The sequence below is a fragment of the Pygocentrus nattereri genome, chromosome 28, assembly GCF_015220715.1.
Source record: "Pygocentrus nattereri isolate fPygNat1 chromosome 28, fPygNat1.pri, whole genome shotgun sequence".
NCBI lineage: Eukaryota > Metazoa > Chordata > Actinopteri > Characiformes > Serrasalmidae > Pygocentrus > Pygocentrus nattereri.
In genome coordinates, this window is record NC_051238.1 from 15349646 (window position 1) to 15370492 (window position 20847).

The 20847-nt window shown below is 40.0% G+C and overlaps 1 protein-coding gene across 1 annotated transcript in view; it reads left to right on the forward strand.

Annotated features, from left to right (window-relative positions):
• The window catches only part of cttnbp2nlb (CTTNBP2 N-terminal like b), a 44710-nt gene extending 24900 nt beyond the window's left edge, over positions 1-19810 (forward strand). Inside the window, exons 3-6 of the mRNA XM_037535695.1 lie at positions 11043-11297; positions 13358-13465; positions 17569-18525; positions 19214-19810. Coding sequence (XP_037391592.1) covers positions 11043-11297; positions 13358-13465; positions 17569-18525; positions 19214-19552 — 1659 coding nt within the window. The 3' untranslated portion in view covers positions 19553-19810. The remainder of the gene's footprint in view (positions 1-11042; positions 11298-13357; positions 13466-17568; positions 18526-19213) is intronic.
• Positions 19811-20847: the final 1037 nt, after the last annotated feature.

Consider the following 20847-nt stretch of genomic DNA (forward strand, 5'->3'; position numbering starts at 1 on the left):
GCAGAGGCCTGAGGTAAAATCGAGTGCTGATTGGTCTGATGTGATTACAGGAAGTGACCTACATTAGCCAAGCCAGTTGTACTTTTGGCCATTGGCAACTACTCGTCATGAACTCATGATAGCTTTAATGTGCACTGCTGAACACTTGATAAAGCTGAGAATGCCAGCCTCAAAGTACTTACTCACATTTTGTCACACATTCAGTCTAGTTCATTTTGTGTGTCACCAGTTGCTGTATATTTCAGTGCAATGACTGCAATTGGAAGGTGTCCAGTATGACAGGTGTACCCAGTAAACTCATAATAGGCAAACAGTGATTGAGGAGGTCACAGAGGAAATCAGATCAGATTAGATTCTCCCAAAACCTATGATGTTGAAAAAATAGGCATCCTACCTGGACATTTACAGATTAGCTTACTGAGGTCTACATTCATGTTTCAGTAAACTGAAACAGGTACTTTTCTCAGGTCTATGTATAAAGTCAGGAATTTACATCTGATAAATCAGGAAGTTACTGTATTGTCTGTAACAGTCATTCTATTTCAAGTAAAGCCTTCAAACAAGACAGCTTTTATTGGCACAATGATCTTATAAAAGAAGTTTTTCAGTGGCTAACAGACTCAAGTTTGAATGTCTATAGTTGCTGAGCTATAGAGTTACACAATTGGGCTACCATAACAGCTAAAAGGCTTGAACTGAACTGAATATACTCTGTAAAAAATGTTGAGACAGGTACAAAATGTTACTGCTGTGCTATACAAACTGCAAACAAAAGACAAGAGTGGTGATGTTTTTACTGTCACACACACCTCGTCTTGGTTTAGTGCAAAGGGTAACATTGCTGGCCTCTCCCAGAAGACTGAGGCTTGATTCTCTGCTTGGGACCAGGAGTCCTTGGATAAAACTCCTAATTCTATGTTAGTTGCCTCAGGAACATGGTTAGACTGTTAGTCGTTGGATGATGGTTTCTTCCAGCAGATGTAAATGTAATGTAGACTCCTCTTTTAAAGCAACACTATGTAATATTTTTCGTTAAAATTGAAAGAAACATCCTCAAAAGACAGTGTCCTTCATCAAGGTCTCTCTGAATACTCTTTCAATGCACTTGCATATATCAGATTACTTATCAATTGCATGCAATTACAGATTTCCACCAGAGAGGTCCAAATCCCCAAATTCTATAGTTTTATTGGCAGCCTATGTTAGAAGAGCAAAAAATCTAACTTAGTTAAATAAACTTAGTAAACATGACTACACAATCTGCTGTTGAGAAAACTCAAAAATCTTAGTGCATCATGTTACCTTGAAATTTTGAGTTCTTTGAACAGTTTCTTTTTTACAGCGAAGCTAGCTAATGAGGTAGAGTGAGGCGTGCTACTTGGTTTCACTCACTCCCTGCTCAAGACTACTTGAGATTTACTGCTTTTCTGCTGTGCTTCTCCAAATATCTTTCTAATATTGTAACAGTAGCCCTCTTCCCCAGTCAGTCGCACCCCTACACACTTTCAGCTGCCTTATTTTCCTCATTTCAGACAGATTCTGCCCATTAACTCTGGGCTAGCTCATTCCAAAATGCACAATGAAGGTTCATTTTGTGTTGTTATTTGTTGCCATTATTGTGTGGTACTGACTTCTGTATCATTGATATACTGAGAAAGTATGCATATTTAACCACAAGTTGCCACAAAAAGTACTAATTCAGACAGTTTCCTGGTAGCCTGCTAGCTAGCTAACCTAACAAGCGCTAGGTTTCCAGAGACAGCCAATATCTTAAGATAAGCTAGCTCACTCATCAGGTTTTTGCCACCAAAATGGCACTTCACCTCAGAGGCCCAGCAGTACTATAGAATATTTTCGATATGAGTGATATGTTAGCATGCGTGTTTGTGGTATAACCTACTTGGCTTGTCAATTTATTTGCTAGAGGAGTCATGCTATAGCTAACTAAATGATAACCTCCTTTTCAAATTAACTGACCTGAACGTTTGAAATTGTAATTCATTTTCATGTAATATGTCTGTGCTGGTGTGGGGAGTCCACTTTCTTTATCCCTGGACTTGTTCAGCTGCTCTGTTCCTGCACTCAGCCTGTAATCAGTCGCTCTCTCTCAGAGCCCTCGGTGTCCCACACTGCAGATGTTTTTCCAAGTCCGTGGCTAGGATGGTTTAGGTCATTCCCACAGATTACTCCACCCATTGAGCGTACGCATTCCAGAAAGAGAGAAGAAAGAAGAGTGGAAGCGGGCTGTAACTGGACTCTGTACTCACCTGGTTGCCATGGTTACCGGTGCAGGTTTCTTTATGTTGATCACTACTCAGACACGGCAGTCTGAAAGGCAACACCCAGAGTTGTCCTAAAAAGCATGTGCCTGTGAGCAAGAGGGAGGAATTAGAAATGATCAACTCACTTTTTGTGTTATCGCTGTTTTAACACATCCCTGATCACAATTATTTGAACTGATCACAGTCCTTTAACCCCTTACCAAGTTGTACCCCCATTAGTTTGTATGGAAGTCCCTATAGTTAATGAATAAATAAAACTGTGTAATAAACCCGGAATGTTAAGGGGTTCCGCTGCATGCATTTCCATCTATTGGGTTGGAGAAAATACATGTCAATTAAAGTAAAAATGCATTTAAAACACATCACTATCATCAATTTTTTAAATGTTTCCATTTTACTGCTATATACTTGAGTGTATTTAAATGTAGATACCCAGCAGTTTTGCTTTTTGAGGCTCAAGAGACTGATTCTTCTCGTTTTTTTTTTTTATAAGTAAAACAAATAGAATTAGATACCAAGGAGAAATTAGACACTTGAGAGACAAAGGAGACATGAGAGATCAATTGTAGAAGGCAAGAGTTATTATCTTGGCAAATCTAAGCACAATGTGTGACTTTATTAAAGCTCAAGGGGAGCCACACATCAGATTACTAGGCTGTTTTGTTCAGGAGGAACACCTGAGCAGTAGGAGATTTCAGCCAAAGTATCCTTTGTCTTTCAGTCTGATCTCATTGTTGTCTGTCTATACTGTAGAAATATTAAGAAGAACTCTTTAGTGGGTGCTTTTTTTATCATCACTCAAGTATATTTTTGGCTCCATACTTCCTCTTTTAGGTAAGTAAAATTTGACACAGCACCCACTATAATTTCCCAGTGCTTATTCCCACGCCTGCCAAAGAGTTCAGCATGACTATCACATTATAATTACACACACAGTAGCCATAACTTAGTCTTAAAGTAGTAGCACAGTGAGCACGGAGAGGTGTGTACATTTGTCTGTGTCTTTAAAATCAATCATTAAAAAAGGCTTTGTTCCCAGGACTGGCATGATCAGTCAGATGAGAAGAGGAGTGAAGACTCGTAAAGTCAGTTTAAATATTACACAAACACACAGCCTGTCTTTCTCTCTGAGTGTGTCCTGTAATCTTGGAATTACCGAAAGGTTTACGTCCTTTGTTTGTGTAGCTGAAGGAGCGTCAGGGAGATGGAGGGGGAGGGGGGAGGCAGCTGAAGAGAGAATGATTGGAACACTCACCTTTTGTAGGAGAGATGTGAGCAAGAAAGAATGCATGAGGAAGAGAGAAAGAATGTGACTAGGAGGAATGGCATTAAGAAAGCTTCCGTTCACTCCTCACCCTCTGCTCTGTGCTGTGGATTAAAAGTATTAAATAATAAATAATAATAAGCTTTATTTCTGTAGCTCTTTTCATTCACAATGCAGCTCAAAGTGCAAATCTTCTAAGCCGCTTCTCCTTCTGAGCTACCACAATAGAAGAGCTTTATTTGGGTCGCAAGATACATCGGTGGCCAAAATATTATTATTATTATTAACCAGTAACTGGGAAAATGTTATCATGTTTATGAATTACACTGGAATTAGAGCCACCTGATAATATGATGCCCCATATTTTACTTTTGCACATATTAGGCCAAATGTATATGCGAGTAAAGGTGCAGCGCAAAATGTGACTACATTTACATTTACGGCATTTGGCTGACGCTCTTATCCAGAGCAACTTACAATTTGATCATTCCAGCATATGTTAGAGGCTCGTGTCTCATTCTAGTTCCTCATTGTTGTTGTTGAAGGAAGTCTCTCAACATGTTTTTGAGACAGCAGTGCAAATTTACATCTGATTTAATAAAGTGGACAGAAGTCCATGCAAAACCTGCTTCCGCTAGTACCTCTAACTTAATATCTCTGCACTTTATACCAAGGACTCTGGCCATATTCTGTGCAGTCCTTCCTCATTTTGCACAATCCTCCCTCTTATGCATTTGCACTTGAAAGAGAAGTGTATTCTGCTCATAAACGTTTAGGTTCATGTGCCAGTTTCATACTTAACATGCAGGCAGAATGCATCCGATCTGTGCATCAACTAGTGCTAAAGTCTCGTCTCGTCGAGTGTCAATGTTAGCTCTATGGAAGTTTTTCACAGTTTCATCAGTTTGCAAGTCATGGTAGCGTTAAAGGTAAACACACTAAATACTTTGAACACTTATAGCCTTTGAACCCCTCTTAAGCTCTCTATTATAGTGCTGTGCAGAAGTCTAGGCACCCTAGCTGCTTGTTTAAATGTATTTATCTCGGTAAGCATGCTGTTGCCAATGGAAACACTCTAGAACATTAGAAAAATACAAATAAGCATAAAGACAGTATGTCTCATCAACATTACTTATTAAACCTTAGAAAACGTGTAGGTGGTGGATGGTTGTGGAGAGTAAATAAAATGGCTATATTTTATAGTGGCTGTATAACACAGGTTTGATTCCTGATCATTCTTGGTGGATATATACAAATGACCACCAGCACACCTGATTTAATTTAATCGGATCGATTGGCCAAACCAGGTACTGGATGATAAGTAATAATACCAAACTGTTATGAGCAAAGGTTTGGAAATTGTTGACACATTAGTATACTAAATACTACTTATTGTGCTGATATTATTTGTGTTGTTTCTAAGCAGATAAATGCCCAGTGGGCCAAAGTTGTACTGCTAGAGGGCTATTGGCAGTTTTTATTAGTTTTTTTTTTTTAAGTGCAAAATTTCATGAACATTTGAACAATTAACCAAACCATGTACTTCTGTGATAATTATTTGAAAAAACTCAATCAAACTCACTATTTAAGGTTAGCTCAGTCTTTGGTCTGGCCAAACATGCCTGTTCAACATAGCTACTTCTCTCAACAGCTACAAACAGATTTTTTTTTATGTCTATGTTAGGTAGCTGTACAGTCAGGTGTCATTCAGTAGGCTATATTGTTTACTGTTATTAACGATACAGTCTTCTTTTGGCCTGTGTAAGCTTTTGTGTTCTGTTGTTGGGCAGTCAGTGGCAAAAGTTTGGAAACCCCTGCTCTAGAGAGTAAAGAACACTTTCTGTTAACTCCTATTTGAACAAAATATGTTCACCCCCACCCTACCACATCATCATAAAGACCTCATGAGTGTGCCTGTGGGTGTTCTTCATCTCTCCTGTCTCTTTCCTCATCTCTGTGTTCTCCCATCTGCCAATTCATTCAGTAGGGACTCCCCATTTTGCCCTCCCAAATTAGTCACAATGTCCTCAGTCCACACACACACACACACACACACACTCTCTCCAGGCCTCACCAGCTGCTCCTTTTGTGCTCCCTTCTGTGTCAGTGACCCTCTCTCCCCTAGGAAAGGTTTAACACCTGCCTGTGTGAGTTTGGGGGCAGGGTGGTAGCTAGTGTGTGTGTGTAATTTGGGGGTAGGGGGAGTTATTATTTGGGTAACAGGACCTGATAGAGGCCAGGCTGCATCATGCTGATTTGTGTATGAGTGAGTGCAGAGGTACAGATATAGAGTGTCTGTCTCAGCACCTGGTTTGGGTTAAACGAGTGTGGAGATGCATGTTGGTCTTGGCAGGAGATGTGGAAGGCTGTTCTGTCCCTTCTTCTTCCTCTCTGTCTTTCATTCTGTCTTTCTTTCATCCTGTCGCTCTTTGCTCTCTCTCTCTCTCTGTTTCTCTCTCTCTCTCTCTCTCTCTCTCTCACTGTTTCTACTCTCCGTCCTCTTCTCTTTCTGTCATCTCTCTCTCTCTCTCTTTCTCTCTCTCGCCTGCTGAGTTCCTGCCTCATGCAGAGCTGCTTCACTTCAAAGTCTGACCCTACTCACATGCACAGTGTGATTAAGTTCACGTGCCGATGCTGACACACATTACCTTGCGGTCTGTAAGCAGAAATGTATAGTATTGTGTATCTAACAGGATTTGTGTCTCATAGAGTGAAACCCTCAGGTCCTTCTAGCATTTTAAATAAGGCCTAAAAATTTCTAGGAACCACAAATTACATGCATATAATGTTTAGGTCATTTTTATTTTAATGAAATCAGCATTAAACTCATATATTCATATTTTTATTAGAAAGTTCTGTAAAATTCTGCATAATTATATTGTTAAACAGGGTCATTCAGAATAGTTTAATGTGAAATGCTTTGTTCTGTTTCTTATTCATTTATGGAGGTTCATGCAGACCGTTTTAAGGCAAAAAACGAAACTTTTTTTTTCTCAGATTTACCACTATTGTACCATACTTAACACAGTCAACTTCAAAATATTAAAAACTCCAAAGACACATGTAGGCAATATTTGCATTTTTGATATCTTGACCCCTGGTTCATATCACCACCACTGCACGTTCTCAAGAACTAAGCATTTGAATGACTGTGTTTACTTTTTGAGCCACTGACCATCACATTATACAGAAATGTTAAAAAAAAAGACTGAAATGGAAAATTGTCTAATCAGGATTTTTTCCCCCACAGTATCTTGGTACATGTGGCCATGTGTGCTCCTCCATTGATTAGGCCTTCAGGAGCTGGACTGAAGGCCTTACACATTCAGTTAACTATCAGCTTAATGACAGTAAATAATTCACTGACTGTGAACATGAGCAGCATCCTAATCAAGTTCCAGTTAGTTGTTCAGAGTCACAGTAAAACTGTTGCATACAATGTAAAATATGTGGAAACTGAATGTCTAGCTGTACTAGTCATGGTTTGTCACTGTTATTTTCCATTGACAATACCCAACAAAACCTCACCAGAATGGTAACTTTCATGAACCTTAATGTATGCTAAGTAATTTTGGAGCATTTCTATTGGCAGCAGCGCAGAAGGCAGCAGTCATTTTGAAAGGTGTAAAAAACAAATAAAATAACTTTGAGCAACTAATTCTCTTTTATTTTTATTCTGTCCTCTTGTTTAGATCCTGGGTAGTTTTGCTGTTGCTCACATCTCTCATTTTAGAGCTTTAGCAGTTTATTTTACACCAAAAAGAGAAGAGCCTGCATTTCCTATGCTGATAGATGCTGGATGTACTAAGAAGTTGCAGTTCTATAGTAAACTCACTACTTCAGGTGTATTTTGACCTGTTACTTCATTACTCCTTCTCCAGTTGTTTTTGTTTAACTTTTACTTCTACTCCAGTAATTATTTCACTGAAGTAACAATACTAATATGGATTTAGGCTACTCTACACATCTCTGTCTGTAGGGATAGAGCAGAGTGATGAGGCGTAGGGAGTGAGTCTTTGGATGTAGACTGAGGTCCAACTAAAATATCTCCTTATCAAACATTAAAGCACTTCACACATTCTTCCCATTTCCCTGAGTGTAAACACCACCACACACTCATGCATACTTACTAAGTGCTTTTTATAGATCTGTTCAACAGGAATAATGATCAGTTGTGAGTGAAGTGTACTGAAAAGTTAGAGACCAACTTTACATATTTTTTTTATTTCCAGTCAAAAGTTTTATTTTAAGTAAAAGTTAATAATCTTTCATAAGATGTTTCTGAGGAGATTAGATATGAGATAATCCACTTACAGAAAGAAAGAGAAGCTCAAAGGCAAATAAGTGGAAAACATTCCAAAATTGGAGTTAGAAATGATTAAAAGTTACAGAGAAAATAGGACTCTTAACAACGGTGTAAGACCTGGTAGACTACAAGACCCGTCACCATCAGATAAACAATACTTAAAGCTTTCATCCTTGACAGAGGAGGAGAAAATCAAGCTTCACTCTTGATTTAGATCAGTTTCAGTCCATCCTTCCACTGTGAGAAGACAACTCAGCACTATGGTTCTGAAAGGATGTGCAGAAGCCATGACTGAGAAAAGGAAACAGACCAAAAAAAGGAAAATAAAACATCCAAATCAAACAAAGAAACTTCTGTTGTTCTCAAAACAAAAACGAACCACCCAAGAGTCCAGAGACCTCAACATTATTGAATGTATTTGGGATTACTTATTTGTGTGAGAATAAGAGAAAGCAACTAACTTCTAAGACTGAACTTCGGATGTGTGGAACAATATCCTTGGAGATTTAATGAAGTAATTAAGTGACCCTTATTAGTCCCACAACAGGGAAATTTCACCTCCGCATTTAACTCATCCGTGAAGTAAAGCACCACATACACACTAGTGAGCACACACACTAGGGGACAGTGAACACACTTTCCCAGAGTGGTGGGCAGCCCTATCTGCAGCGCCTGGTGAGCAGTTGAGGGTTACGTGTCTTGCACAAGGACATCTCAGTCACTGTCGACTCTGGCGATCGAATCGGCAACCTTCCGGTTACAGGGCCGGTTCCCTAACCTCCAGTCATGACTGCCCAGATTTCTATAAAAACAGAAAAGAACTGCCCTGAAAAGAATGCAAACTCTAATAAAGGCATAAAGTTGACACACTAAATCTGATATATTTAGTCAATAATGCAGTTTTCAGTTAAAATCCAGTTTTTTAGTTTTGTGTGAAATGTTTTCTTTTTGTGAAAAATGAAAAATGCATAACTTGTACTTAAAGGCCATTTTGTCTACAAATTAAATGAATGAAGGGCTTGTACAGGACTTATTTATACATTAGCTTGCTCAGGATTTGTTTTTGTGACACAAAATAAGTCAATGACAACTTTGCTATAAATAATAATATCGTTGTTATTACATTCTAACTTATATAGTAAGTATGATAACAGCACCGAGAAACCATGATGTTAAATGTGAAGAGGAGCAAGGCAGAAATAGCTTTGGCACTAATTGGTTAATGAGCTGATTAGTTGAATTAGGTGTGTTAGAGCAAGAAAAACACCAGAATGTACTGCAGGACCAGGACTCGGAACCAATGAATTAGAATTCTATTCTTTGTACACAAAGCTTCTGTGGGCAGAAAAGCCATACGAACAAAGAGCTGTAATTGCATAAGCACCAGCATGTCAGGTTTGTTTGTTCGCATGTGTGTGAACGGCATGTAATCACAAGAGGGAGAGAGACCCTGGAGACGCATCAAATAATTTAACTTTCAGTATATGAGGCTACATCAACACAAGTATTATCAAAAATAAGTAAACCAAAAGAAAATAGTGCAAAAAATAGCGCTTATTTGAGAACAAGTACACATTCTGTATAGATTTCTTGCAGAATTCAACATATTGGAAAAAATAAAACATAAAATGTTGCCTGTGCAAAAGTTATGGCACATTTGACAGTTTATGTTTTATATTTTTCCCAATACACTCAATTCAATCAATAAATAGAAATCATGCACAGGGAGTTGCAGATGCGTGCCACAATTAATGGCATTACTTAATTATTTTCACCTAGAAAATAACCTAGAAATAACTTGATGCCCAAACTTTTGTGTACGGCTGTATATATTCAGGTGGATATTATGTACACATTTGAATCAATACAATTCGATGTTTTAACCTTTTCAGTCTAAGATTGCTGATCTAAAATGAATTTTACTTTCAAATCCCTCTGAATGTGACTAAGGTCAGCACTCTCACTCTGACAGGCCTGATATACAGAGAGACGCTGATCTGTCAGCAGTGGCAGCTTTTTGCCTGCAGCAGGCAGTGACATCACTGACACAGCAGTGCCGGTTTCAACTTGAAATGGCTCCAGGGCAGAATGAAGCCAAACATTTTCACGGCAGAAGAGAGACAACAAACTATGAGCCAATTAAAAAAATACACTACACATGATGCCGCTGATGTTCTAACTGCCTCCTTCATCAATGCAGTTTTTCAAATAAATTCATTAATTAGTTACCATAGACCATTTCCTTTTTCTTTGGTATCCTCTCACCCAGCAACACATTCTTTAGATGTCAGGCTGTACACACATACATCCACACACTGACTGACTGACTGACTGACATTTATAGCTCAAGTTCTGGACAAGTGTCTTCAGTCTTTTGTAGGCTTTTTGCTATACTATTTAAAGTTAATTATGCAATTACATGTTTACTTACATAGTGAGTAATGCAATGCATTACATATACATTCAGTTCACATTCTGTGTCAGCAGTTGTGAGTTCTCTTTTTATTTGCTTCAATGTCAAGAAGTGACAAAAACATAAAACAAAAATAACATTTCATCAAAGTCAAATCATGATAAAATATCTCAAATGTAATAAAATATCTCCTCTCCATGCTTTTGAATTTTGTTTCAGTAAGCTGTGAATAAGAAGTAATTAATATAAAACGTAGAGATGGTATTGGTCAGTGCTGGGGTGATATATCAACAGAAAAGGCTGGATTGGAAAAATTGAAGGAAAAATAGCCCTGTAACAAATCAAGCCTGAAACAGCACAGATTCACACCGTGTGATGTCATGCTTTTTCTATGTTTTTTTCTGAGGGGTGGTAGAGTGTTTAGGTAATTTGAGTATGAACACCGACTTTTAGATTTTAAGTGATATAACTAAGCTTCATAGTTTTTAAAGGAAAAATATTGGATCGGTATTGCTATCGGTCGATACTCAAGGTTTCAGTACTGATATTGGGAAAAAAGTGGTATTAGTCATCTCTGATAAAATTACACCATGTTTTTGTTATCACTGATGCTAAATGTGACTTTAATAATAAAGGGCCAATCTATGACCAGCCTCCTGTACCCAAATACTCCTCCTTCACAAATCTGTTGTCACCATCAGTGATCAGCACTGAATGGCACGCTATCAACACACCTTACCTGTGGTCTCACCTGTGACCTTCTGACCTCTGTTCCAGGCACAGCACAGAGATGCATTTGTGCAGGAGCGCTATGGACAGTATGACCTCAGTGACCCCTTCCTGGCCCTGCAGAGGGACAGCGAGGTGCTGCAGGGTCGAGAGCAGGGTCAGCCTCAGGATCACAGCCAAAGCGTCAGAGCCCATGTCAGTCCAAACCCGCTGGCCGTGCTGAAGCTGGTGATGACCCACTGCAAGCGCATGCAGGAGAGAATGATGGCACAGTTGGCAGCTGCTGAGAGCAGACACAGACGGGTAAGCAATACGAAGTATATGTCTGTGTGTGTGTGGGTGTGGTTGTGAGTACACAAATCAGATAGAGACTGCTCTCGCAGTATTTTTAGAACAGGCACAACATCAGCCTCATCAACATCTAGCAGACAAAGGGATTTTTTTATTATTAATTTTTTAAATTATTAATTTACCTCTGCATCTGATCTCATTGTTATCTAAGAGAAGCTACAAAGTTGTCTTTTTTCTTTCCTAGTGGCCCAGTGGATCTAGAAAATTTTATACCTGCCTATGGTGTATATATATCATGGAAGTAGGAATAAATATTCCAATTTTGCAGGGTGCTGTGGGAGCCCTTCTTGTATGATTTGTTTTTCAGAGGAATGTAATTATTTGTTTCCCTGAGGTCAACTTATGACATTTATGTACGTTTATGTAGCAGCAAGAGTCAGAGTTGGTCATCATATGTGGCTATCATGAATGGGCTGTAAATTGAATAGGTGGATATATGTAAATTTGTTGATTTCTGTGATATCACAAAAAGAATGAACACAAAATGGACAGTTTTTGCAGTTTAGCTTCCATGTTATGGACTGCAAGAACTGTAGAATGATACAATTTAATGCTTACACACTACATTAAACTCTTTCATGCAAAAATGATGAAAATTCAGCTTTCCATGATATGTGCCCTTTAACAAACAAACAATAAATAAAAGCTTATAGCTCAGTTATGCAAGTTACAATAATAACAATAATAAATGATGGTGCAGAGGCCCAAAATACAGCAACATTTTAGGCAAGAAAGATCCATTCAGATCAAACAAAGTAATGTCTGAATGTGGTGTTCATTCATTATTACACAAAGAGCAATTATTTCTAAACCCTTTGATTTCCTAGGAGAGCCTGTGTGTCTCTGTGATTGTGTGTTTAAGCCGTAACCCTCCCCACCCTGATGAGCCCTGTGAACCAAAAAGGAATAATGCAGCTCCTGGGGTGAAGCGAGTGAATGGGAGTGAGAGACAGTGAGTGTGTGTGTGTGTGTGTGTGTGTGTGTGTGTGTGTGTGTGTGTGTGTGTGTGTGTGTGTGTGTGTGTGAGAGAGAGAGAGAGAGAGAGTGAATGACTAAGAGTCTGAGAGAGAGAGAGAGAGAGAGAGAGAGAGAGAGAGAGAGAGAAGAGAGACACAGAGTAAATCCACACGTATTGTCCCAGCGTACAGTGTTTTGTTCTAAAGGTTCAGTCCCACACAATGGAGCTGTTGTTGCAATGACCTTGGGCTTCAAGAGGTTCCTCCCTGTTCATTTATTCTGTCCATCACTCTCTTCTCATTTTCTCATCCTTCCTTTTTTTAGTCCTATTCTCTTTTCTCTCTCTCTTTCTCTCTTTCTCTCTCTCCCTCTCTCTCTCACTGAGGTGAGGAGTGTTGAAGTTCTTGTGTTGAAGTGTCTTTGATTTATAAGCTTCAGTTGAAACTCGATCAGCCTGAATGGATCATCAAAGAGCACAGCATGGCTTCGATATGACCTCAGTCCTAACAGCAGTGAGACTGCATTATTTGTTTACGATATAGTACTGCACAAAATGCATATGCAGTTGTGCATAACCAGCTGCTGATGCTACCTAAGCATCCCTGATTGTGATGTGCTTAGGAACACTTCAACCAACTTCTGAGACTGAACTTCAACAGTGTGGAAAAATATGTACACACATTTCTTTGAAAAACTGCAAGCAAGTCTCCTAAAAAGAATGGAAGCTGTAATAAAGGCAAAATGTGGACACACTAAATACTGAAAAATTCAACATTATATTTAGTTTTGGAGATTTCTGTGTAATTTTCTAGGAAACATACATTTTCTGCTTTTTCCTGATGGCGAAAATGACTTTAAACATAATACTTAATAGCCCTTTTGACTGGATGTTAAACAAATGAAGGATGACTGCTGACTTTCTGACTACACAGTATTGTATACATTGCTATTATGGCTGAGATCAATAACCAGAAGAAATCATTTATCTGTTATAATGACACATATCTATATTTATGACTGATATGTGGCTGATATGTGTATGTGTGTGTGTTAAGGTCATCGCTGATCTGGAGGAAGAGAAACGGCGCCATGCCCAAGATACAGCAGAGGGTGATGATGTCACATACATGCTGGAGAAGGAAAGAGAGAGACTACTGCAGCAGGTAACCAAGCAACACCGCCAAAACACAAACAAACACACACACCTGTACACAGTGTGCCATAAACCCGTCAGGCTGTGAGACACTGTAAACAGGACCATTGGACCTGTGTGCTGCATATTCATAACATTCCTGTTCCACTGCTATGTGTCCAGCCACATGACTAACAGCCAGTTTGGAAAATCCAACATACAAGCAAACTATGAAAATGTCACTTGTGGCATCATTAACTGGATTGTGGTCCTTCGAGAAAACGGCTGAGAAAAATTTCTGGACTCTGCTGGAGTATCTTTCAGTCTTCTGATACCCATAATATCCAACCCATAAAATGAAGATGAAACTACTGCGTCTAAGCTGTGTTCCGAAAGCTTGTACATGTAGAGTGTGTACATGTTTAATTTATGCAGACTTTTTGTAAAACATATAATGATGGATTATCAAAAATCAATCTGTAAGCAGGGCCAATTATACTGCCTATTGGATAGCCAGTGTGGTAAAAGCTCTTTCCAGATCGTACTGCACATTGGATAAAAAGGCCAGTAAAATGACCAGTAAAATATACACCTTGCCATTTCAGTGAGTTTTTGCTTGCAGGATAGCATTTTGTTAAAAACAAATTAGGGATCTGTTATGTCATTCACACCACTTTTACTTGCTAGTTTAGTATCATTTCCAATAGCAGCATTTTCTCCATTAAAGTGTGTACCTTCTTTCAGGTGACGTAACCTGTGCAGTCCTAATTTCCGTATTATGTAATACAAACGAGGCAACTTAATAGGACAGTGCTACCAAGGACCCACCATCCTTGGCTGTAGCCAACTTTGCTTCATGGGGACTTTTCCAGCACCAAAATAGAGCCAGTGATGTCATAATAAGCTGTAAACTTCCCATCACTTACCACACTGAGAAAGCAGAGTATCGACATGGTATATTTACTTCAGCTCAGTTATCATGACAGCATCCAAACTGTTCTGCTCCAAACTCATCCATGAGCAATGGTGTAAAATTCAAGAGACAGTGAATAAATAAACTGTTATTTTGATTGAAGTCAATTCCCCTCTAAAAATAACAATCAAGAGATAAATTATTATTAGAACAAAGAAAGATAGTCTGAAATGTTTCTTGGAAAGAATTTCCTGACATAGAAATTCCTCTAATCTGTTTAACTTAATTCCAAGTCCAATTCCAACTCTTTTCACATCACATTTATTCTGGCTATATTGTAACTGTGAATGGCACAGGCCACATACAGCCTCTGGTAACCCCCTGTTAACTGTTATCACTAGTCCACCGATGTCTTCAGGAGCTAAAGCATAATCTGGTTTAACAGCACTGTTTTCCCTATGATGTCACGCCTGGCCCTGCAAGGCTATGAAGAAACATTTTTCGGCGTCTGTGACTATTTGGGATCACTCGACCAGCCAGAACCTGCCTCCTAGTGGCAGAGGAGAGCAAGTGCCTTGGCTCCATCCTAATTTCACCCAAACTCTGCCCTGAAACTTACCCAGTGATTCACACCTGTATTTTGTTTCATTATAGACTATATAGTCCTGTATTTTAATTTATTATGGGAAACATATTGTGTTTGTTCCTCTTCTTGTTCTCTGGTTTGTTTCTTCCCCTGGGTTATCTGACTGTATCTATTTGCTTATCCATCTGTCTGTACATACTGGAGATTTGCCTTCTGTTACGATCAACAACTTAGACTTCTAGGGAGACGCCCTTCTACTCTGTAAATACATCTATCTGCCTCTAGCTCCACTCTGCAGTAAGTGTATCACCCTGCTTTAGACTTCTGTCTGAGACTGGGGCTAAATGTGGCCTAGCCTTTAAAGAGCAGCATTGTGTATGTATCACAATGGGGCGTCTGGACTCTGTGTGTGTGTGTTTGTGTGTGTGTCTGGCGGAGGTCTTGCATCGCTCTGTAATTGTTCTATAGGAAGCCTGCAGAGGAAAAGGGCTCATTGTTTTGTAGGCTGCTACTGCTGTGAGTGTGGGTTGTGTGGTTAAAGGAAAAGGTGATAAGGTCAGAAGACAGAACATGCAGTATTATATAAGACCCTTTTTCCTGCCTTCCTGTCGGGTTCAGACACGAGCCACAGCATACATACAGTATATCACAACTAGAATGTGCATGTTGGGTTTGGAAGTGATTTCCCAAATATGTATCACGCTCAGGTGAAGTTCAAATTTTACGTATTGGGTTCTAATAAGGCACACAAGCACCACATGAGCACTAATAACTCCCTTATGTAGACTATATTCAGCCTTGTAAACTTAAGAGACTGTGAGCTACAAGCCAAGTCCATGAGGAGTCTTGCATATAAAATTAAAACTCCACATAGGAGCTTTACATAAAACTACATAATATAAAACTCCAAACTCCACAGTCAGTATGATAAAAAACATGAAAAAAAGCTGGATGGTGCACATTATCAGCGTTATAGACATTGACTTCAAAAATAGATAAAGGACATCTGGCAAAACCACAGAGCTGAAAGATCATAACAACCAAAAAAATCAAAATATAGAATGAAGTAATAAACCTGACTGGTAAAACAAAATATCAACATACTTATATCAAATAATTTCAATGTTAGTACCTCAACTGTATTTACAGTACATTAGCCATATTTACTAAATCTGGAGCCAGACGCTTAGAATTGGAGAAAACAGCCATGTGATTGGTCAGGGTTGTTTTCTCCAGGGACCTGACCCAGTATTTTTTTGCACTGCTGATTGGCTATTGGCAGTGCCCTGGATCTAATGTAGAGTTTGGAATCCATAGGCTGCTGTGACCAGTAGCACAGAAACAGCTGTAAATATGAATTATACACTGGCATTCATTTTTTTCACCTCAATGAACAAAATATGTATCCCAGACCTAGCCCTGTCATCTTGCATCGCACATGGGGAACTCCAGGACCAGGATTAGGATGCACTACTCTAGAAAGTACAGGAAACCCCCTTCCTGTTCCACCAAAAACACCAGATAAACTACTGCTGTATAAATACATTAGCACTCTAAAGAAGGGGTATTTCATTCTGATCCTGGAAACTCTGGTGTCTAGCACAGTTTGGTGATTTCCCTGTTAAACACACCCACTAAGCCTGGCAACTAACTGCTGAGTTGAATCAGATATGTTTCAGCAGGGAATCACCAAACTGTGCTGGGCTAAAACCGTCTTGGCCTGGACCTGCACACTCTTACCGTAAAGAGACTAGATGAACTAGTAGCAACATAAGACTGGTTCTTTGAGCAAAATCCAGAATAGTGTAGCATTATAAGGGATATAAACCCTCACAGCTACATGCTATACCCAATTATAGTCTTATATATAAGCCTCAATTTTGTTCTGAGCCATATCTCTCTCCCAATCCTAATTTTAGGTTTCACAGTATTCACTACAAAATCCAGTATCAGGACATGCACATATTACTATTATTTCCCATAACAGCTGCAAAAACAGTAATCTGCTACTTTTGTGTTGCACATTTAGTAGGAATACAAAATTGGCAGGAGTCTGAAGGTGGCAATAGAATGTTTTAATAAATTATAATCCACTATAATCAGTGGTTAGGCAAGGCAGAGGCTCTTATAATGGCATCTTATTTGGTGACTAGATATGTCACTAACCAATATGTCATGAAGTTACATTGTTTATCAGTACTCATTTGGGACATACAGCCAGCAGTACCTTTTATTTATATCATTTAACATATAAACATGTACATATAATGCCTTAGGATTTCAAGCTTCAGTTGTCAACTTTATAACTTCAAACGTCCCCCACTGGCTAACACTGTATATCATACCTGTATTTCTTTTTAAACAGTCCACATATCTGCTATTTCAAACATAAACAGGTTGCTGTATTGTTGTTTATGGTCAGTGTTCCACATATTCAAAACACTTTCGAATCAAGCTGACATTTGAGATGTTTTCATGCATTAAATTGTTTTCTAAACAATCACCTTGAATCATTGTGAGGTCAGACATTGACACCGCTTACACTCAGTGGAAGGGACATTATTTGCTCAACATGTCTAAGACTGTTTTACATGTTTCTCTGGTCTCCTTATGTTCTCTCCTCATCTGTGTGCAGCTGGAGTTCGAGCGCGCACGGGCAGAGCGTCTGGAGCGTGAGCAGCAAACTGCATCTGGTCAGGCACAGGAGGACCTGGCCCAGCAGCAGCAGCTCTCATCTGCTCTGGCTAAAGAATGCCAGCGGGCCAGTGCCCGCGCCCAGGAGGAGAGTCAGCGTGTGGCCCAGCTGTGCGAGCAGCTAGAGGAGGAGCGTAGGGCCACTCAGACCCTGCGAGGGGAGCTGGAGGCAGAGCAGGCTCATGCCCGTCAGACAGAGGCCCGTGCTGAAAGGCAGTTGGCCGAGTTCGACACAGAGCAGGAGCAGCTGAGGCAGAAGCTGCGTAAAGAGGAAAAGCGAAGCAAAGAACTACAGGAGCTGATAGAGAGCTTGAAGCAGGAGCTGCAGGAGATGAAGGAGAGGGAGAAAGAATGGAGAGCAAAAGAGGAGGAGGTGAAGAAGGTGAAGGAAACCCCAGCTAAAGCCACTTTGACCTCTGCTGCCTGCCAGACCGAAATGGATGGAAAAGCAGCTGTTGTGGAACAGTCTCAGCGACCAAGGTTCAATGGCTGCCTACTACGTAAAGAGAGTGACTCTTCAGTGGAGGAGAAGAGTGCAGAAAATGGAGGGCTGGAGAACGGAGGAGGGACACTGAGCTCCCCTGTCCAGGCGCAGCAGTCTCTGTCCCCCAGCGGGACAGCTTGCTCGTCTCTCTCCTCCTCACCCTGTTCCTCGCCTGTGCTGGCCAAGCGGCTGGCCTCACTGGGCTCCTGCAGCCCCACCTACCCCTCGTCCTACCAGGCCAGCGTCAACCAGCGTTTCCATGCTGCCCGCCACAAGTTCCAGCAGCAGGCCGAGCAAGAGCAACATCTGCAACATCAGCCTCACTCACCTCGTGACCTTTCACCCACCACTACTCCTCCACCTCCACCTGAGAACCCTACAGCCAAGCAGATCGCCCGCAACACTGTCACACAGGTACAAGCTGCTCCTAATACAAAGGCACAAACAGTTGGTTTTACTTGAATAATTGGTGCGTTCACTTTTGTGAATTTGACTTGACAAAATTCCATGTAACCTGAGTTTGATACCACTAATACTATGTGAATACAGTAGAACAAGCTGGCCTTCATCTATATGTATTGTTCACATGATAAATTTACGTGTTCCTAATGAACCACCTGAATGCAAGCCATTACTAGTTATGATCTGTTGCTGTGACAATTTCCAATGTTAAGTTGATGAGGACTGTCCGAACACACTATAAATATATCCACCTCAAGTACCTTGACAGTTCTAGTCTAAAGTGGCCAGAGTTGATCTCGTAATAAGAACAATTGGCCATAAACATGAGAAACTTTGGGATTATTAGGGTGGAAACAAACTGTGAAATTTCTAAACCTATCCAACACTTTCTGAAGGCGGAGCTCAAAGGAGAGGATGATGATGCAGTAGTCAACATTTTTTGACAGACAACAAGCCTGTCATTAGCCCATCAATGTAACTCAAGTTTAAATAATTGAAAAGTCCCCCAAAAAATGAAATGTGGCCAAACCACCTCATTTATGCTTTCAATCCAAATCAACATAATTTAATTCTGTTAAACAAATACAAATACAGGCAGAAATAGTACTGTCTCTGAACACTCCTACTCTCCTATCCCCAGGTGCTGTCACGATTCACCAGCCAAGCAGCAGGTAAACTGCCCCCTCCCAACAACTCACCATTCGGCACGGACTACCGCACTCTGGCAGCATCTTCTTCTTCTTCTTCACCCACAGGGAAAGGGCCAGGCCCCCTGTCACCCGGCATCCGCTCACCCATCATCTCTAGAAGCCACCCGCCCCCCATACCCCCAAAGAAGCCTGGGATGAACCAGTCTCCAGGATCCCCTGTCCCCTCCACCCGTGGCAGCAACTTTCCGGAGCTGTCCGTGAGCTGCGGCATCACCAGCACGCAGGAGGGTTCTAAAGAGCTGGACCTGGTCATGTCCTCCTCAAGCTAACTACTAACCGCACTCAATCAACAGTCCAGACCAAATTAAAGGGCCTAATCAACATAGTGCCCTTGGGACTTTCTCCTCGTCTAGTCCATAAGCCCTTCCACAGAGGTGTGATTACAAAGCACTGAAAGGGTGGTTAATTGTTGCAGCTTGCATTCCTTTTACTCTGCAAACCTAAGCAAGTAAAACCATTCGCAGAGCTGGAGGAGAGACATTTAGAAGCCCAAGTCCAGAACTATGCTTCTCTATCTATGAAACTGATGACATTTATTTAGATTTTTTTTCATGTATTTTACATTATATATATATATATATATATATATATATATATATATATATATATATATATATATATATATATATATATATATAAAAAATCTTCTTATTGTTCCTTTTATTTTAAGATCTTTTATTTATCCCTAAATGTTAGCATTGTCTTCTTGTGCCATGCTTTATAGTTATAAAGATTTGTTTAAAAATGGTTTCAAAATGAACAGCAATAACTAATGAATCATTCTCAGGTAACTAATCAGTCATTTTAAACTATCAGCACAGGACCACACCGTTCATATCTAGCATGATGGTAAATCATGCAGCGTGCATTAAAACTTTCAATTCTTTGCAGTTCCAATATCTAACTTTTCTCATACTTTCACTGTAATTTAAGTTCCACATGATTCTAGAAGCTTGACTGATAAAATCCCTTTAAACTTTCAAAGAAATTAAACAGCATGTCCAAGCAGTTTGTGTAGCATGTGGTGAAAAGCTGCTTTGGCTGTACAGGAAGGGAAATGGTTTTCTAGAAATGAGCATGTCGCCCCCTAGTGCTAGACAGGTGAAAAGCTTTCCCATTCGCAGTTTCCTTTTAGGGAAATAACATACACTGTATGTCCAAAAATATCCAGACACCCCTTCTAGTAAGTGAATTCAGTTACTTAAGGTGCACCCATTGCTGATACAGTTGTGCAGACACAGCTTAAAGTCTCTGGAGCAGCTACACATCACTGGAGCCTAAGGTCAAAATGCCTAATGCCAGGCGTTGGCTAGAGGGGAATATTGCCCCCCAGCATCTGGCCATAGAGCAACTGCGTTCTCTGGAGTGATGGAAGTGCATCCAATACCTTTGGGATGAGATGGAGTGGCTTTTGTGATCCAGAACTAATCATCAAAAATAGGTGAAGAAGAAGAAGAAATTGTGAATGAGGTTGTGTCTACCAGCTTTTTGACGTATCATGTAACATGTTTGTTTAGCTGAGTGATAGACTGTTGCCAGCATGGCTAATAAATAACTATGGTAG